The 18245-nt window shown below is 37.7% G+C and overlaps 2 protein-coding genes across 2 annotated transcripts; both read left to right on the forward strand.

Annotated features, from left to right (window-relative positions):
* Window positions 1-694: 694 nt before the first annotated feature.
* frg1 (FSHD region gene 1) lies at window positions 695-10249 on the forward strand. The gene is made up of 9 exons (XM_020647170.3): window positions 695-822; window positions 1773-1840; window positions 2468-2590; window positions 5310-5367; window positions 5532-5646; window positions 6683-6787; window positions 6981-7072; window positions 9665-9775; window positions 10078-10249. The coding sequence occupies exons 1-9, from the start codon at window positions 764-766 to the stop codon at window positions 10112-10114; spliced, it is 768 nt and encodes a 255-aa protein (XP_020502826.1). The 5' UTR covers window positions 695-763; the 3' UTR covers window positions 10115-10249.
* A 1866-nt stretch (window positions 10250-12115) lies between these two features.
* Window positions 12116-17767, forward strand: asah1b (N-acylsphingosine amidohydrolase (acid ceramidase) 1b). Its single transcript, XM_020647171.3, has 14 exons — window positions 12116-12271; window positions 12391-12437; window positions 13722-13812; window positions 13895-13981; window positions 14081-14159; window positions 14259-14333; window positions 14434-14479; window positions 14571-14715; window positions 14863-14917; window positions 15008-15089; window positions 15437-15568; window positions 16548-16671; window positions 16933-16989; window positions 17073-17767. Exons 1-14 carry the CDS (start codon window positions 12203-12205, stop codon window positions 17160-17162), a joined length of 1179 nt encoding a protein of 392 aa, XP_020502827.2. The 5' UTR covers window positions 12116-12202; the 3' UTR covers window positions 17163-17767.
* The last annotated feature ends 478 nt before the right edge of the window (window positions 17768-18245 follow it).

Below are 18245 nucleotides of genomic sequence, written 5' to 3' on the forward strand. Positions count from 1 at the left end.
GTCTTATGATTTATGATCAGCCATGATTAAGTCTGATATAAAAGACAAATTAAGTCAATGTAATGCTTATGGTGCTGGGTGGCAGCAGTGATTATTCATTTTGTGGTTAACTTGACTGTGTGTTAGGCTAGTATATCAAAGTTGCAAATAAGGATTAATCATGACAACCTGGAAGAAAATTATCCATCGTTTCAAAGGTTCACCTCACATATTAATGAACACAGACAGTGGTGACCATAGGAGTCTAGATGTTTTATACGTTTATGCAGTACAATGCAAGTAGGCCTTTATTATAATATAGTATTAAATATATATATACACAATATTATATTGTATATAATAAAGGCCTACATGCATCATACTGCATAAACGTATACAACATTTAATACTAAAAAAAACAGGTCACCACAAACTACAGTTTTGCTAATTTATAAAGAACTTTGTGGGCTTTCATATTGTTCCTGACCACAGACTGTAAAAAAAAGACATTTAGAGTTTCGCTTAAAAATAAAAACATTTTTGATGTTAGTTGAACATGTATAGCATTGCAGCTTGGATGTTTTTCCATGTTATTCGATGTAAAGTATGGCAGCGTATAGTTTTGAGAAGATGTTAAACCTAAGCCACAACTCTGTTTGTTCAAGTAGGCGGAAGCGGAGTTTGGTCTTTCGCGGCCGCCGTACTTGTTGTGCTTGGAACAGGAAACAGAACACACACACACTGGTGTAGTTAGTAGACTTGATGCTAAACACTACCAAACACAATGGCTGAATACTCTAAAGTGAAATCGACCAAATTAGTTTTAAAGGGTCTCAATAAAGGGTACGTACAGCTTTTACTTGGTACTGCTAATCTATTAAACTGCATTATTATTATTCGTGGTCAACTAATGAATGAATTTCAAGAAGCTATGCTGAAGCTAGCGGAAGCTGTGTTCAATAAGTCATTCTCAAAGTATACACATGTTGAGAAATGCTGCATCAGATCTTACCCTCTTATCTTACGGGCTCCTGTAGATAGCTTAGTTTCGGCTGCAGATGCTAACATGAGAATAAGCTTTTTATTGAGTCAGTCCTATAATAACCTCAGTGTTTGTTTGACAGGACATAAACTACTCTCTATATAAGAATACAGCCTGGCTCCATCACTATGCTGAGTTGTAAATTATATTTTTTAGTATTGTTTTGTACATTCTTAATTTTTCCTTCTTTTTTTTTTATTTTTATTTAAATTGTACTGTGTTCACTTTTTGTCTGCAATCTTTGCTCTTTGCTGCTGTAACACTGTAAATTTCCCCATTGTGGGATAAATAAAGGATTATCTTATCTTATCTTATACAAAATAAATATGGTCTTGAATACACAAAAAACGATGTAAGAGTAAGTAAACACCCAACAACAAAGAGAGCACTACTGGCTGCTGCAGTAATGTACAGGTACATAGAAGCACATTTATTTCTAAGGTGATGTTTACAGGCTATATGGATGGTAGGGAAATGCTGCTCTGCTGCAAGATGTTAGTAACTTTTCAAAGTTTGCATACTCCAATACTTTCAGCTCATATGTTAGAACCATAATTAATAAAGAGAAATGTCTTATTGCTAACTCAAAAATGTCCAAAAATGTTTAGGTTAAAGATTTCCAAATGTATTTTGACAGCCTTGGGCATGCTTGCAAGGCTAACTGTGTCATCAACATTTAAGCACTAAATATGAAGACCATGTTACGACATTAACACGTGTTTTTTTTGTTTTTTGTTTTTTTATTCCACAGGAAAAAGAGGAAAAATAAAGATAGGAAGAAAAATTCTGCAGATGATGAAGAAAAACCTGACATTGTCGGTAGGCCTGTGTTTGAATGTTCTCTCTCAAAATTTGGAGAAGCTGACCAAATCGTTTTTTTTTACTTCTCTTACTTGTCTTCCCATTAAGAAGTAGAATGTCTTGACATGTACTGCAAATTAGTCAAAGAAGTCATGTTGCTTTTGGCATACTCTTTGCATACATGTTGGGTATGCTTAGGGAGGTAATTGAAAATAGATATTAATGATATTGACCACAATTCAGATATAGTTGTGGAAAGGTAAATATATGAATTAATTAAGAGTGGAAGGTGTTTTTTATTTTGGTCCTGTCGTTTTAGTTTTAGAGCGACCCTTCTTTTTTTACATTTACTTTATAAGTGTTTGATTGGAGTTTATTTTTTAACTGTAGTGGTTAAGTGGCAAGTGATAACAGTTAAACACGCTAGCATACTTTTTTTTTTTTTACTAATACTGAATGAATGATGAATTCTTGGTATACTGCAGAGTTTGGAAGCAGTTTGAGTAGCTTGCTAGAAGTGAAGTGTCTACTGCTCCAGAAATTGTCCCCTGATTGGTAACTGAACCTTAATGTTGCTGTGGCTTTTAAGCACACAGCGTGGTAGCTGCTATTACACCCTTTGACATGGGTCTGTCTGCTCACCAGCTGGCTGGTGGTCCGTCAGCAGCTTTGGGGAAATCAGTGGAACAGTTGCCATAGAGATGCAGAACAACTCGTATATCCATGCCCTGGATAGTGGCCTCTTCACGGTCGGCGCACCTCATGGAGGTAAGACGATGCGTCAGAGTAACTTCAGGATTTGACCAAATAATTTCAGAGTCGGGTCATTCTTATAGCTTCTGCAACTTTCACTCAATTTGACCAGTTTTTTCGCGGCACAGAAAATCATTTCTTACCGTCTCTCACCTAACTCAGCGTGTAATTGCTTTTTAACAAGGAGGCTATTATTTCTCTACATGGAGAAGATGCGTATCACTCAAGTTTTTCCACCAATGATGGCTGTGTTTCTTGAGGTTTTTTGTTTGTCATTTCTCTTCTTTTTCTCGCAATATGACGCTAAAGTTTCTACTGCTTCAGGTTATAGCTTTCTTATCATGCTTTAAAACGCATCCAGATAACAATTACCTGTATTCCTCATGAAGTAGTTGTTCCACAACCCCTCAAGACAAAGATTTTGACTTTTTTGTTTGTTTTTCATTAGCATTACTTGAATGTTCATGTTTAATTTCCTTCATTTCTATAATAATAATAATAATAATAATAATAAACAATACAATAATTAAACATAATGCTAAGACAAGTTGAGTAATGATGATATGTTACTGTCATCCTACTGTTTTAAAGAAGAATGTTGTCCAATTAATGCTTCCAAACAAATGAAACAAAGTTACTTAATAATTAGGGTCATTTGAATGATATAAACAGAACTGCAGTGATTAGTTAATTAACAATAATTTAACCTAGAGATAATTACTAAAGCAATTATTTTGATAATGCATTCACACTTTTGTCAGTTATAAAAACATATTCATCATCTCAGCTGTGATGACTTAATGCTTTTATGTTTTTCACAATAGCCAAGTGAATATTTCTGAGTTGTTAATGATGCGTGTCTGGTTTTATTCATCCTCGAGACCTTTTTGGTTTGTAGAGATCTCTCTGCGCTCATACAGGCGGTAGTAGCTCAGTGTGTAGGGACTTGGGTTGGGAACTGGCAGTTCAAGTCCTGGTGCGGACCAAGGCTGGAAATTAGTCTGCCAGTTCACTTTCTGAGCACTGTCGAGGTGCCCTTCTAGGCAACGAACCCCCCCCCCACCCCCCCACCATCTCAGGAGCACTCACGCCTCACTCTGACATGTCTCCATAAATGCATGTCCATAGGCTCCTGTGTGTGCATGTGTGTGTATTTCAGCCTATATGTGTGAAGCATGTCTCAATAACAGAGTGTAAAAAAAATTGAATTTCCCATCGTGGGATATATAAAGTATATCTTCTTCTTCTTATACATATGAGAGGAAGCTTCAATATTACTGACCATCAAGTAGATTATTTTCGATGTATTTCTTTAATGCTTCTACCATATTGACATAAATGCTCTTATACATTTTTTTAAAATCCTATATTGATTCTTGTTGAAGAGATTTTAAGCTTAATGGGACACCCTGGTAAATTTAAAAAAAATCCCAGACTAAACCATGATAACAGGCAATAGTACAACAAAGAGTGGGATACTATTATAATGCAACAATATAACAATGTAGGTGTAAGATGTAGGCTGGCCTGCATGTCATTATGTCTGCATTTTAAACAAAGATGTCTCTTTCCACTTATCCCAAAGTTGAACAATCTTCAAGAACTTAAATTCCCATTTTTGGAGATTACATTTACTGTAGACTTCAGGCATTGTGCAGATTGAGGGGGTGTTTTTGCAGTAAGTATTTGAAGTATTAAATCTAGACACCAGACTGAAAAGGCTGAGCAAAGGTTGAGTTGAGGGTAAGGACGGAGCGAACTCCAGAATTCTCCCTCACTTCTGCCTTCAGGCACATCTGAGGGAGCGGTGCATGTCGAAACAGTCTGCCCGGAAGGAGATTCTACCAACAGTTTCAATTCAGCCCACGTTTTGTGAGAAGCAACGGAAAACTGCTCGCAGATTGAAACATCCCAATTCCCTTAGTGGGTCTTTATCCTCTGCATGCACATAAGCTCATTTCTGGAAGATGAAAGAGGAAGCAGTTTGGAAAAGAGATTACAGATTTACTTCTCTTTACTGGATTTTTCTGCACAGGCACCGTACTGTGAGGGATGATACAGCGTTTTGGAAAACTGCAAAAACTTGTTCACATTCACCTGCAGGTCAGAGGAAAGCTACTGATGTCACTGTCTGACATATTCCAAAGATAATAAGCCTTTAAAAAGCAGCTTCTGACACATTTTCCAGTGTCTCACAGGCTCTGCTCTCCCTTGACCTGAACCCTGCATGACGCAACACAGACTTTGCAAAACTTTGATTAATTGTGAAGGTCAGTCAGCGACCAAGTCCCCAGCTGATCAGTTTTATAAAGTCAGGAGGCACTCAGGTGACCTCAGTGTGCAACAAAACATTTAAATTCAACACAACAGTTCCCTTCATATCTTATTCAAATTACTCTAAATATTCAAAATGTCTTGGTGTTGCTGCACTGGACCCAGATCAGCAAAGTGCCACGTAGCCAGAGGATTTGCATCATTCATAACAAGAATGCATGAGTAAAACATGAAGCAGATCTCGGGGGTAAACCTGTGAGAGGAAATGATGCTAGTTTAAATAACTGCACCTGATTGTTAAAGCTGTGATCAATAAAATACTACATGACTGTTTCAGTGTGGCCAAAGGTTTGTCTGTTATAATGCCAAAATCAGTTCCCTTTCTGTGGTAATGCTTATTCAGTTGTTAATGGAACAGGCTAAACCTCTTGAAAGGTAAACGCTGTTTTATATATTTCAGCTGACGAAGGACCCGACCCCCCGGAGCAGTTCACTGTCATTAAGCTCTCTGACACAAGGTGAGTAAACCAAGAAAAACTGCACTTTGAATTTCCATCAACAGATCATCCTTCTCACACAGATTTCATATCTGGCTTCTGCAGGGGCTTTTTAAGTGTATTCACTGTGCGTGCAAGTGAACTGCCTTCTAAGAGTTTGATTTTAATATTTTTTGTCATTGCAGAATAGCCTTGAAGTCTGGATATGGCAAGTACCTGGGTATCAATTCTGAAGGTTTGGTAATGGGACGCTCTGATGCCATCGGTGCCAGGGAACAATGGGAAGTCATCTTCCAGGATGTGAGTGGATCTTTCAAAGTTTCTTGTGTAGCTTTAAGCCTGTTCACCCAGCAGGAAAAAAGAAGAATAATCCTAGACAAAGGAAAATATAAGAGAGAAACATTTTAGATCTCTTCAATAGAAATACAATTGAAAGATTGTAATTTTGTATTTCTATATTTATCAACTGAAAAGTAATTGGCAACTATGTTGAGAATAAAATTAACCGAAAAGGCAAATAGCAATTGTCTTTCCTCGTTTGTTAATCTGCCAATTATTTTCTTCGACAAGCTTTGTTTTAAAAGTGTCAGTAGTGTTAAATCAGAGATATGCAGTTTACTGTCATAGAATAATTACCAGAAAATATTCACTTTAAAAAAAAACTGAAATACCTTAAACAATAAATTGATAATCCATATAGTTGGCAATTTGTTCATTTATTGGTTGAGATTATGAACTTGCATTCGGATAACTAGGACAGCAATTTTCCCTTTTTTTTACATCATTTTGTTAACAAAAGAACACATGATATAATCTGAAGCTTAATTACATTTACTTATTTATTTGATGTGCAGGTTCAAGCAGTGAAAGGCAGTATGACGGTGCAGAATGGTGGAATAATGAATGATGTGATGAGAACCATAACTGTCAAATGTCATCTTTTTTTATTTCAATGAATGCCCAAGTAAACGAACAATTACTATTATGATATTACACTTTCTCATTTAGTTTTTGCAGTAGCGCTTGTATTCACCCACCATCAGCTGCCTTTCACGGCTCGTCTCTTCACTGATTTGAGTTCAGCCCAGGAGAGATAACTCGTCGCTTCAGTCCTGAACAACTAATTCATTATGCGAAAAGCATCTACCTTATCACTTTAGCACACTTCTCGCCTTAATGCTTTGTTGAACCTTTAAACAACCTGCCCGGCGCAACCTTGAGACTCTTTAACATCAAATATTGGGCAACCTTTCATGCCTGTCACAACAACCAATCCCACTGCAATTCTATCTAATCTACTGCCTCCTCTTCTGTGTCTCTTTCTGTTCCGCCTCAGGGCAAAATGGCTCTCCTGGCAGCAAATAGCTGTTTCATCTCCTACAGTGACAGTGGGGACATCGAGGCCAAGAGCAAGACAGCGGGGGATGGTGAGATGGTGAAGGTGATGTGTAAATTGTGTTCTTCCGCAAGGTTGCTTGTTAATCCTTTTATTTTTAACCGTGCGATCTCTGTGGGGACCGGAGATGTAAGGGGTAAAATATGTGTGACATCACTTCAGGGGGTTCAACTTATTGTCATTTAATGCAAAACTCCCCTTCCTTTCTGCATTATTTTTCCCCCTGAATGATAAACAGATCAGGTCGAGTGCGGAACAGGAGGTCAAGCATAAAGACAATATTGCAGAAGAAGACAGGGGTAACGTGAAGTCCTGCGAGGTCAATTATGTGTAAGTAACCTCCACACTGTGTTACTTTAGTGCTGACTTGGCAAACACATGGTGGCTTTTATCTGCATCTAAAATCCAAAGTAAATATCTTAATCGCCTGTTAGGTTCAGTAGATGTTTTTGAGCTGCAATACATACGCACTTTAGACGCCTAACAACAAAAACTTTGATATACAGACAGTGGGAGGAATTGGCTGGTTTACCTGGATAATGAATACTGAGTGGCAGGAAAAATAAAATCCAATACAACATAACTGAACTTAATACTTTATAGCATATTTGTTAGGGCTTATTCACACTAAGCAATCCGTACCGTGCCTAAGCACACCTCACCCCTAAAGTCCAGAGGCAATCGTGCCCAAGCACAGTACGGTACAACTTTGCCAAGCATGAATACGCCCTTAAACTCTGGCATCACAACAGAAAAGACACAGGTATGAGGGGTTGGGATAGGACCACATGTAAAGAAAAAGCATTACAAAATGTTGTGCTACACATTTTGTGTTTATTTCTTCAGATTTCCTCCAATCTGCAGCTTTTTTCCTTTAAATTACTGGATCGAGTTAAGCGTTTGGTCGTCTAAACAACAGCAACAGAGAGGGAAATCATTTGGTCACAACCAAGTGGTAGACTGACTTTTAAGAGCTCACAAGCATAATAAAGGCTGACAACCATTGCAAGACAGTTAAATGCACCACCAACCCCACTCCGCAGCATCACAAATTACCACCGTGTTATCAGCCACTCTCTGACATAGTGTCAATAATAATTAAAAGTTGTACCGTCAAAGTTTTTTTTTTAACCTCAACTTTAGTTCAAGAGTCCACACAGTGAATAAACAGGCTGCTTAGTGATCGACATGTAAACACAGCATACCCTTTAAACAGAGATCCCATGTTTGTACAGATATGAACAGTAATAAGAGTTAATAAAAGATGTGATATGTACAGTAGTCTGAAATAAGCCAAGTTTACAATGAAGAGCTGGACAAAAATTCTTACCACAGGGTGCATTTACTTTGTATTTCCAAAAAGCTTTAAGCTCGACCCTTTGGTCCTCCTCAGTAGGTGTGGCGCTCAGGTGCTCTATAAAAACCTTATTGATGTCTTTAAAATGGATCTAGCTATAAAAACTATGTTGTTTAAAAAAGTTTTCCCCTGCACAATACACATGGAAAAATCATTTTTAGGTCAACCACATTATATAAAGAGAATTCATTTTCAGTTTTGCACACACAGAATCTTATGTTTCTCTTGTTTAAGACATTGGACATGACTATTAGGTGTTTTAAGTCTATAAACTGTTGTCACATTGTGCCTGTAATTATACTTTAGTTCTATAACAGCTTGACATGGGGCACTTAAAGCAGTATATCTGTCAGCCTCGCCTGAATTGAGCGCTGAAGCACTTTATTTGGAGAAACAATGTGATTTTCTTCCCATTTCGCTCTCATTGTGTCAGTCTGCTACGTCAAGAATTTGACAGCAAAATCACATCTCCGGATGTAAGAACGCGCCTTTAGGTTACAGCATCATCAGCCCCACGCATTTAAAGATGAAATTGATGGACCGCCGTTAAGGGGGGGGGGGCTCAGAGTGTTTTATATATGGCCCATCTGTGGCCTATTAAGATCTTGGCGATATGTCTGAAGCTGCTGTTTTCTTGGCATGCTTTGGCTTGTGTTCACACTCTATTATTTGTTTTAGATGAATGCTGGGGAAATGGACTCATCATGTTGACATGTTGATAATGGCTGCCCTTGAGCCTCGTGTCTTGATTTAGTGTTTAGTGTCCTAAACGCCTTTCAGGATGGAGTGCGTCCCGGGAATCATAAAACACAGGCAGAGCAAAGAGAAGCTAAATTTCAAACAAGTTGCTGTGGTTGTGTAAAAGATCGGTTGTGCTCGATATCCGATTGGAGTGTTTTGATTGCTTACATTAAAGTAACAGATCATTTTAAGTTAATCCCAGGCACATCTGTAAGGACAAACGTCTGCAAAGGTTCACATTGGCTGGATGGAGGATTATTAAATCCTCTCCCAGGGCACTGGTACCTTGCTGACTTTCTGGTAGAGGTGTTACGATACAAATTCAGGCTGAAATTTTCATTTTAAAAAAGCATATAACAACCTCATTAACTAAATTCACTGTTATCCTCAATAACCTCCCAGCTGAAAGCTGAATATTTCCATAAAAAATGTACGTGTTGGTTTTTAGCAGCTACTCGGATTAGCCTTTCATCCTGTTGCTATTTAGCTACCACTGTCAACATTTAAATACTCTGCTTTAGTTCATTCCTAGGCTCATCGCAGCGATTTAGAACCTCAGTATCAGTCCTCAGGGTAGGAAGTTAGTGTGTGTGTGTGTGTGTGTGTGTGTGTGTGTGTGTGTGTGTGTGTGTGTGTGTGTGTGTGTGTGTGTGTGTGTGTGTGTGTGTGTGTGTGTGTGTGTGTGTGTGTGTGTGTGTGTGTGTGTGTGTGTGTGTGTGTGTGTGTGTGAGTGAGAAGCAGGCAATGAGTCTTTTGCTTTTTTACATCCTTTCTATTAGTTGACTTTATGTTTCTGTGTGTGTGTGTGTGTGTGTGTGTGACAGAAAGAAGTTTCAGAGCTTCCAGGATCGTCGGCTCAGAGTGAACGAGGGAGACGCCTCATCGCTAAAGAAAGCCAGAACAGACGGGAAGTTCCACGAAGCTCTGCTTGACAGGTGTGGAAATAAGCTCCTTAGATATTTATTCTCTAACACCTTATTTACATATTTGGTTTCATCAACCCTCCTTAGGTGCTTTTTTTGTTTTTTTTATACATGAAGGAAATTGATACACTCAGGTATTTAATCCAATCTCAAAAATGAACTGAACAAATCTGCATATCCTCTGACTGTACAAAGTGTCAAAATAAAATGATCACTAATTGTCATGCAGTTAAGTTGATTTATAAAACAGGTATTTGGGAGTATTATTATATTTTCAATAATAATAACATGTAATTATTTTTTTTCTATTTAAGGAGGAGCAAGATGAAAGCGGACAGATACTGCAAGTGAAGACTCAACTTTGTAGAGTACTCTAATGTCTTTGTAATAATCTTGATTTTTTTAATAGATTTAGCCATTTGATCTTACTTTTATTGTAGTCTTTTGTTTTTTATGAATTCAAATAAAATAACATGGTCAATGCAGGCTTGTTGTCTTTTTTTCATTATAATTGATTCTTCTGATGATTTTCTTAGAATTCAGGTGACACAATGGCCTTATGTTTGAACTGTAAAAATAATCAACCAATCTTTATTTGTACAGTGCCAATTCATAACAAATGTTATCTCAAGACACTTTTCAAGAGGAAGCAGATAAAAGGGCTTCGTCTTTGTCATATAATCTATAAGCTATAAGACGGATAGCTACAAACAGCAGCAACTACAACAATGAAAAAGATAGATGTATAGCAACAATGTCAATATAATGGTAAAAGTATAGATTTGGCATTAACAGCTAAGTATGATAGTACTGATCAGTCTTCACATTACTGTAAAGCAGTGAAACACGGAGGACTGATTATGTTAATTATAGAGGTTGTAGCTGAGCAGCTCTTTGACTTAATTTTAATATTTATAATGATAATAGGTGTAATGGTGTCTGTCATTTCTATATGCTGTAAAGCTGAAGACATATTTACCTTTGGGTTATAGATTGCCCTGTGTTTTGGCATGACTCAACAGGATTTGTATATGAATGTACACTGATCGGCTGGTGAGTATAATGTAACAAACTGACTTGGAAAAACTCAGAGAAAACCACTGCAACAACTGACCTTTAATTGTGTTTGGTCTTTTTAAATTGATTTTGGGATGTTTGTCAAGAAGTTATGTAACAAAAATGTCACCCACAAAATCACAATCATTCATTTGCACAAATTAAACTTTTGGGGAAATGAGAGAAAAGGAATTTTACCCTTCAGCCCATCCCCTTGTTAACTTCATGGCCAAAAGTGTACAGAGCTCAAATCAGGGTAAGGTGCCAGCTCGTCCAGTTCTTTCACTCCTGCCACTGAAATGAAAGATGTTTTCGTTGTTTTTTTACATCTTTATGTCTGGGGCTTGTCATGTTTAAGCAAGAACAGGGCCTTCCTTCAAGTGTTGCAATTTCACATGTATCAAGACAACCCATTACATTTTAGAATGTGAATGTTAGTTTCCAGGAAATATCTGACTTATTCTTCACTTTGACCAATATTTGTTGAAGAGGTGCTGTGTCCTAAAGAAAGCAAAACTAACAGTGAAAACTTATATTCAGCAAAAAAAAAAAAAAAAACTCGAAATAAGAATGCAAGTAAACCAACTTTGAAACTTTCTGCATGTTTCTAGAGATCTAATGCTTATTTTATACTGAATTATTCTGTAAATACTGTATACATATATTTTAAACAACATGAAGTTTTGTATTATGTTGTTATTTCATTCCTAACTACTTACTCAAATGGATCATCTTTTTTTCCTTATTTAAGATCTATGCTTTTTATTATTATTATTATTTATATTATTTGAACTTTTCAAGCCTAAAACACTTGGTACATGAACATTTGTGTTCTTTAACCTCATAGTCATCTGATATATATTTCAGTACATAGTGTTCAATAAGATAGGAAAGTGGAGGAAACTTTCTACTGAACCGAATTTAAAGTTCAGTAAGGTAAATAAATGTTACTGTGGGAAACGATTAGATCAAATCAAATTCGGACTAGTCATGTGTGCACCGCAGGAGGAAATAAAACAAAAATAACCACGAGGGGTCATGTTATTTATTTTCAGTTCCCTGTGGAAAGAACCACTGGCCCGTCTGTGTGTAGGGTTGCTTTGTGTGCCATACTTCGTCTTTGTGTCGAAGGCTGAAGCTTTAATGGCAAAAAAACAAAACACAAATGAGTTGATCATATTAATTGTATAAAAAGAACGAGGATTATTGTACATTTACATGTGTTTTGGGCATTTAATGTAGCTTTTAGAGCTTCCGGTTTCCCCTCTCTCTGCTGAAAGTGAGGTCACCGTCACGGGATAAACAGATGCAGCTTCCGCAGTAAACTTCATGTTAAAACCTCCTCATAGCGAAGGACGACGTCGTGGGTGAAATTGTGCAAAAATGGGTCATTCTGCTTTTTTTATTTTAGCGGTGTTTTTATCCATAGCGTCGGCCCAGTTCATACCACCGGTAAGCGACATTTTTGCGTTGTCTTTTTTTGCTGTTTCACACATGAGCTGTATTTATTGTTTGGACTCTGAAGTCACAAACCTCCAACTCTACATCTGTATTTATTTCTTTATTTTAAGTATACAGAAGACTGTCGGGCTGACATGTATCCACCAAAGGGTCCCACGTAAGTATTGATAGGCTGTTACTGTTGTCTCTTTGTTGTTAGTAAGGTAACCATGTGATTTTTGTTTTGTAACACCTGTACTTCACTGAGTCATCTTCACTTCTCATCATAAACTTGAACAACCTAATTCACAAGCTGCAGCGAGAAGCCTATAATGTTATATTGGCTATGTATGTGAGTTTTGCTGGAAAAGGTGAACATAATGGACATTTTAGATAGATGAAATGTCATATAATTTTTTTATTTTATTTATTTGTTAGGGACAATGCATATTAATGAACTGCTGTAACAATTACAGCTGTAAAAATGCCAGATTATAGCAGAAGTGCTAGTTTCCATCTGTTGTCCCTAGGCAGGTAAGAGAAAGATAAAATACAAATACAAAGGCACAAGTGACACAAGACAATAATAGAGGTTAAAGGTTAAAGGTGGTCACAGACTTGGGTTTTCTTTTATCCACTGTTGGAGGTGTGTTTTGAAGGATGCACATGTTTGTGAGTCTCTTATTGTGAGTGGGAGAATATTCCAGTATTTAGTTCCAGAACAGTTTGTCCGGATGTAGTGCGTCTGCGTGGGACCTCACAGACTCCTCGGGCTGTGGCCCCTGGTGCCGATCCCGCTGGCAGACTTCAGCTTTTATTAGAGGAGAAGACATGTAGGGTTCATAAAAGGCATGATTCATGATTGTTATTTTTTGATTGCTAAGTTTTTGGGTAAAGCCTGCCAACAGCTGTATAAATAAATTGCACTTTTTCATAAACAAGAAAATATCCCTGCTAGGCTAGAAAATGTTAGGGTTGTTCTGTTGATGCAGGAAGTTGTTGTTCCCACTCTAGATTACATCAAAAATCATGTCTGATCATTGAGGTTGAGTAATGGACCATTTTCAATGCATTATTCATTTAATAACATCTCCACTCTATTCAGATAATAAAATAAGATAAGATATACTTTATTCATCCCAGCAGGGAAATTGAGGTGTTCCAGCAGCCAGCATACATACAAACACACAACACAACACATATATACATACATATCCCACCCATACAAAAAAAAACATGAGCCCACAATACATATCCAGGATAAAAAGTGGTATGGATGGTCCATGTGCATAAGTAGCTGTTACTCATAGATAACAGTACAAAATACTAACTCTGCCAGCGCATAGTATGATAGATAAATAAAGAATTATTATTAAAAAAGCAGGTGCAAAATACAGTTTGATATATGCAGCTCAGGCTAAAAAATTCAGGTATCCCTGAATTTTATAACCTCAATATTCAGGTACAGAGGAGGTGTCAGCTGGTACACGGTGGACCTCGACCTGCCCCCCAGCAAGAGATGGACAGCTCTGATTACTGACAAGAAAACCGAAGTAAGAACAATACCAAGGACTTCAATATAAAAAGAGTCAGTCTCATACAAATATCTGACTCATAATTGTTCTCTCTTTTCAGCTGGTCAGCATGGTTCAGGCAATCAAAGACTTGGCTGATATGTTTGTGCCCAGCGGCAGACTGACAGAGTTGGTTGACTTAACACTGGTGAGCATCATCATCATCTCTCTCTCTCATCATTTCTTCTTTAAAATAACCGACTGTCACGGAAACCTTCACAACTGTTTGTTCCTTGCTGTTCTGTAGCCTTTAATGGCGAGCACACTCCCAGAGCCTTTTGGTGATGAACTCAAAGGAATCGCAGACGTTTCAGGCATTGCTCTCGGTAAGAAAATGAGACTTAAGTAAATCATGTAAAAAAGAAAATCAAATTCTCTCTGCACCATTTTTTTTTTTAAAAATGTTCCTTACGCATGTAATCCAGGTGAAATCGTCTTGTTCAACATCTTCTACGAGGTGTTCACTGTGTGCACATCAGTTGTTGCAGAAGACACTAAGGGTAAGTTATAGTCTGAAGAGTAATAGTTCACAAGTTATTTAAGGTTCATTAACTTAAAATAATTGAGTATTGATACTGAAATGTTTTCCTCTTCTTATAGGCAACCTGATTCATGGTAGAAATCTGGACTTTGGCTTATTTATGGGGTAAAAATCAAATTTTTTTTTTTAGCCTGCTAGTCGTGACTCAGATCCTACAAAGTAACTTCTCATGAGATAAACATTCCCTCCTTCACAGCTGGGATGTGAAAAATAAGTCATGGATCATTAGTGAGAAGCTGAAGCCTCTGGTGGTCAACCTCGACTTCAAGAGAAACAACCAGACGGTCTTTAAGTCGACAAACTTTGCTGGATATGTTGGCATGCTGACTGGTATCAAGCCTGTAAGTCATTCATTGTTATATAACTGAGAGTTCAGTAAGCATAAAACATTATTTAGCATCAGTGACTGCTGCTGAGTTTGTTGAGACTTCTTGCACATTTTTGGATGCAAAAAAAGATTTAAAGCATTTTTCATATTCCTGTCACAGCAACTTTTCACTCTGACTATGAACGAACGCTTCAGCATCGATGGCGGGTACATCGGTGAGTCATCAACTTTTTGACTCAGGAAAACAGAGATACATTTGGATACCTTTTTCGACTACAGTTCTTCACATTCATCTGTTCTTGCAGGAATCCTGGAGTGGATCTTCGGGAACAGAGAAGGCATGTGGATGAGCTTTCTCACTCGCTCTGTCCTAGAAAACGCAAACAGGTATTCCTCTCCTATACTTGAGTTATTTTAGGAGTGTTTGTTTCTGTAAGCAGCTCCCTGTATCAGTTGTCTTACATTAAAGCAGGATAAACATGGGTTACACTAGAGCAACACAAGCGTGGTGAAACTTTTTAAACTTTTATATCATTTAATTTGATAAAAAATCTGTGGCAAACAGAAATTATTTAGGCTGTGACTCTCAAAAAACGGGGGTTCAATCACTCCAATCACGGGACTCCAGTTTTTCTGCATGATTCAGTTTTGAATACGATTTTTGGTGCAAAAGTTGAATGCTCCTTCTGGGTGTCAAACCATTATTTTTATGAGTCTTGTCCTGTTGTCTCTAGCTATGAAGAAGCCAAAGCCCGCCTGGCTCAGACCAAGCTGCTGGCTCCAGCCTACTTCATCCTCGGAGGAAACAGCACAGGCCAGGGCTGCATCATCACCAGGTCCAGAGTGCTCAGTCTTGATATCTTGGAGTAAGTAATCAGGATAATGTGTCACTTTTTAAAGCTTTTAATCTCAAATAAACAGTTTGTTTGTATTCTTGGATACAGAGATGTCTGTGGCTATATTTTAATATCTTAATCTTAGTCTTTTTGGATTAAAAATGGCTATGATAGCTACACCAGAGCTTTGTGTTTGGGGGCTACAGTAGCTCAGTCCATCGGGACTTGGGTTTGGGAACTGGAGGATCGCTGATTAAACCAAAAGTATGGACGGAAGTAGAAATTAAGAATTGTTCTGGTGGCTGGAGAGGTGCCAGTTCACTTGATGAGTACTGCTGACAAGCCCTTGAGCAAGGCACCGAACCCCCCCACACTGCTCAGGGCTCCCCTGTGTGCAGCCCTCACATTCTGACATGTCTTCACTTAATGCATGACCATAGGATCCTGTTTGGGACCCATGTGTTTGATGTCTCTAAATATCTGAGTGTAAATCTGTATTTCCCCTCTGAGATTATTAAAGTATATAATAAAACCTTACTTTTTTATATCAACTATCAAAAGTACAACGGATAGCAGTGATTTGTTCGTGACTGATTGAGCTTTTCACATTGATTTATATAATATGACTATTTTCAATAAGTTAGTCTTCAGTTTGTTGCTATGAAAAAAGGCATAATGTTGCAATATTTTGCCTGAAGAGTGACATGTTTTATCCTGCATATGATATAGCCCTGACATACATTGGTTTGGTTTTGAGTTTGTTTGATTTTGAGAAGTTTATTAGGACAAATCACCACTGAAGTGACGTTGTTGTGTTGTTGCACAATGCTGTCTCCAGAGTCACCATGACACAGCTTTTCAAGTGTTTCTCTAAAAAAAAGAAAACAGTCCCTTAAAAAAAAAAAAGTGACAGTTTTGGTTTCAGGTCACCTGATTCAACTCCATTTCACAAATCAGTTCCTGATAGTAGCCGCATGGCTCATTTTTAACTTTATTTGCTGTATTTCAGGATCGACCTGAAACTGGGCCGGTGGTACGTTCTGGAGACAAACTACGATCACTGGAAGGCGCCATTGTTCCTGGACGATCGCAGAACTCCAGCCATGAAGTGCATGAACAAGACCACACAGACAGTGAGTACTTAAGACACACACACACACACACACACACACACACACACACACACACACACACACACACACACACACACACACACACACACACACAATACCTCTGCATGACTCTACACTTTACTGTCTCTAATAAGAGGATGTTAGGGTTTCAAAGAAGAACAAGCTAATCTTGTCAGTCATGTGACTGAAGGTCTAAATCTTAGGTGTGACTCTTTATGCTTCTGTTTTATTAAAGTGTTTTATCACTTCTTATTTTTTTAGGGTATCTCTCTAAAGACCATGTATGACATGCTCTCAACCAAACCAGTGCTAAACAAGGTGAGTGTCTTTTGATTGTATAATTACACACCACATTTTTGAGTAATTCACTGTAATAAAGTTATTTTTCTGGGTTTTAACAGTTGACGACATACACAACACTGATGCAAGTGTCCAAGGGAAATCTGGAGTCGTATATTCGTGACTGTCCGAACCCGTGCATGCCATGGTAACATTCAAACCGCTGAACCCCCATCAGTTTGTCAAAGCTTACCTGCATGGAGAAGCTGTGTTGGAAACAAGCTCAGCCGATGTCAGCGCAAAATTTAAGGGTTATTCTTAGTGTTTGCACAGCTGCCAATCACCTAAACCAAAGTGTGATGATGTCAATCGTCCCCCCCCCCCCCAGCAATTAGGGTCTGCTTAAAGCTTGCAATAAACTCTAATTGCAAATGTTTGTCTTTTAAGGGACTCTTGTACAAATGTGAAACTTGGGTTTCCTTCTTTGATGTTTACTGTTAATATGGGATGGTTAATCTGCAGGATGAGAGAACTGGGAGTTAAATGTTTGTGTAGACTACTGTAAAATAATTTGTCTAATTTAGCAAACTTAGCCCACCCTCACCATTGTGTGCCTCCGCACTGTGTGACCCAGCATGAGTGTTTCTTTAACTCTGACTTAGTGACTTAGTGACTTAGTGACTCTGACTCTTAAGTTACAGGTTCTGTTTCAACACCTGACTGACCATTTCACACACTGTAACTGACCAATGTACCTCTCAGATGGCTTTTTTGAAAATGTATAATAGATGTTTAATAAAAGGATTCACAGATTTTTCCCAATGTTTCAGATTTTTTATTTTTTTTATTTTTTATTTTTTACTGTTATATTTTTGATTTAAAAAAAAAAATAGATATCGCTGGTCCATGAATTTAAGATTTCATTTTTTGATTTATAAAATTTAACGAATGTGAGAGGAGCCAGTCAAAAGGCAGGATATGGGGATGTCTGTTTTCAAACCAATGGTCTATAACTGAAGGTATTCTGTTTACTAACATGATCGGATTTGACTAATTGATGCCACGCTGCAAATGCCAACCACTTCATGGTCTTCATATGACAGCATCAAATCTTAAAGCTCCTGAGGAACTTTTGATTTGTTCATTTTGGCGCCCCCTTGTGGACAAAGTGGTTACTTATTTCTGGTGTTTTCAGACAAAAAATTGCATCCTGCCTTTTTTTTTTTTTTTTTTAAGTCATTCATTGGGAATCACTGATGTTTAAATATAAACAAAGGCTATTTGTGCAGGGTTCT

Source organism: Labrus bergylta, chromosome 1 (assembly GCF_963930695.1).
Source record: "Labrus bergylta chromosome 1, fLabBer1.1, whole genome shotgun sequence".
NCBI lineage: Eukaryota > Metazoa > Chordata > Actinopteri > Labriformes > Labridae > Labrus > Labrus bergylta.

What these genes read in the sequence shown, in the direction of transcription:
- asah1b (XM_020647171.3), top strand. Translation starts at nt 12,203, where the DNA reads ATGGGTCATTCTGCTTTTTTTATTTTAGCGGTGTTTTTATCCATAGCG. An exon ending in TTACTGACAAGAAAACCGAA is followed by an intron (nt 13,813 to 13,894) that starts GTAAGAACAATA and finishes CTCTCTTTTCAG; the next exon opens with CTGGTCAGCATGGTTCAGGC. An exon ending in GACTTTGGCTTATTTATGGG is followed by an intron (nt 14,480 to 14,570) that starts GTAAAAATCAAA and finishes CCTCCTTCACAG; the next exon opens with CTGGGATGTGAAAAATAAGT.
- frg1 (XM_020647170.3), top strand. Translation starts at nt 764, where the DNA reads ATGGCTGAATACTCTAAAGTGAAATCGACCAAATTAGTTTTAAAGGGT. An exon ending in GGGATGGTGAGATGGTGAAG is followed by an intron (nt 6,788 to 6,980) that starts GTGATGTGTAAA and finishes AATGATAAACAG; the next exon opens with ATCAGGTCGAGTGCGGAACA. An exon ending in CACGAAGCTCTGCTTGACAG is followed by an intron (nt 9,776 to 10,077) that starts GTGTGGAAATAA and finishes TTTCTATTTAAG; the next exon opens with GAGGAGCAAGATGAAAGCGG.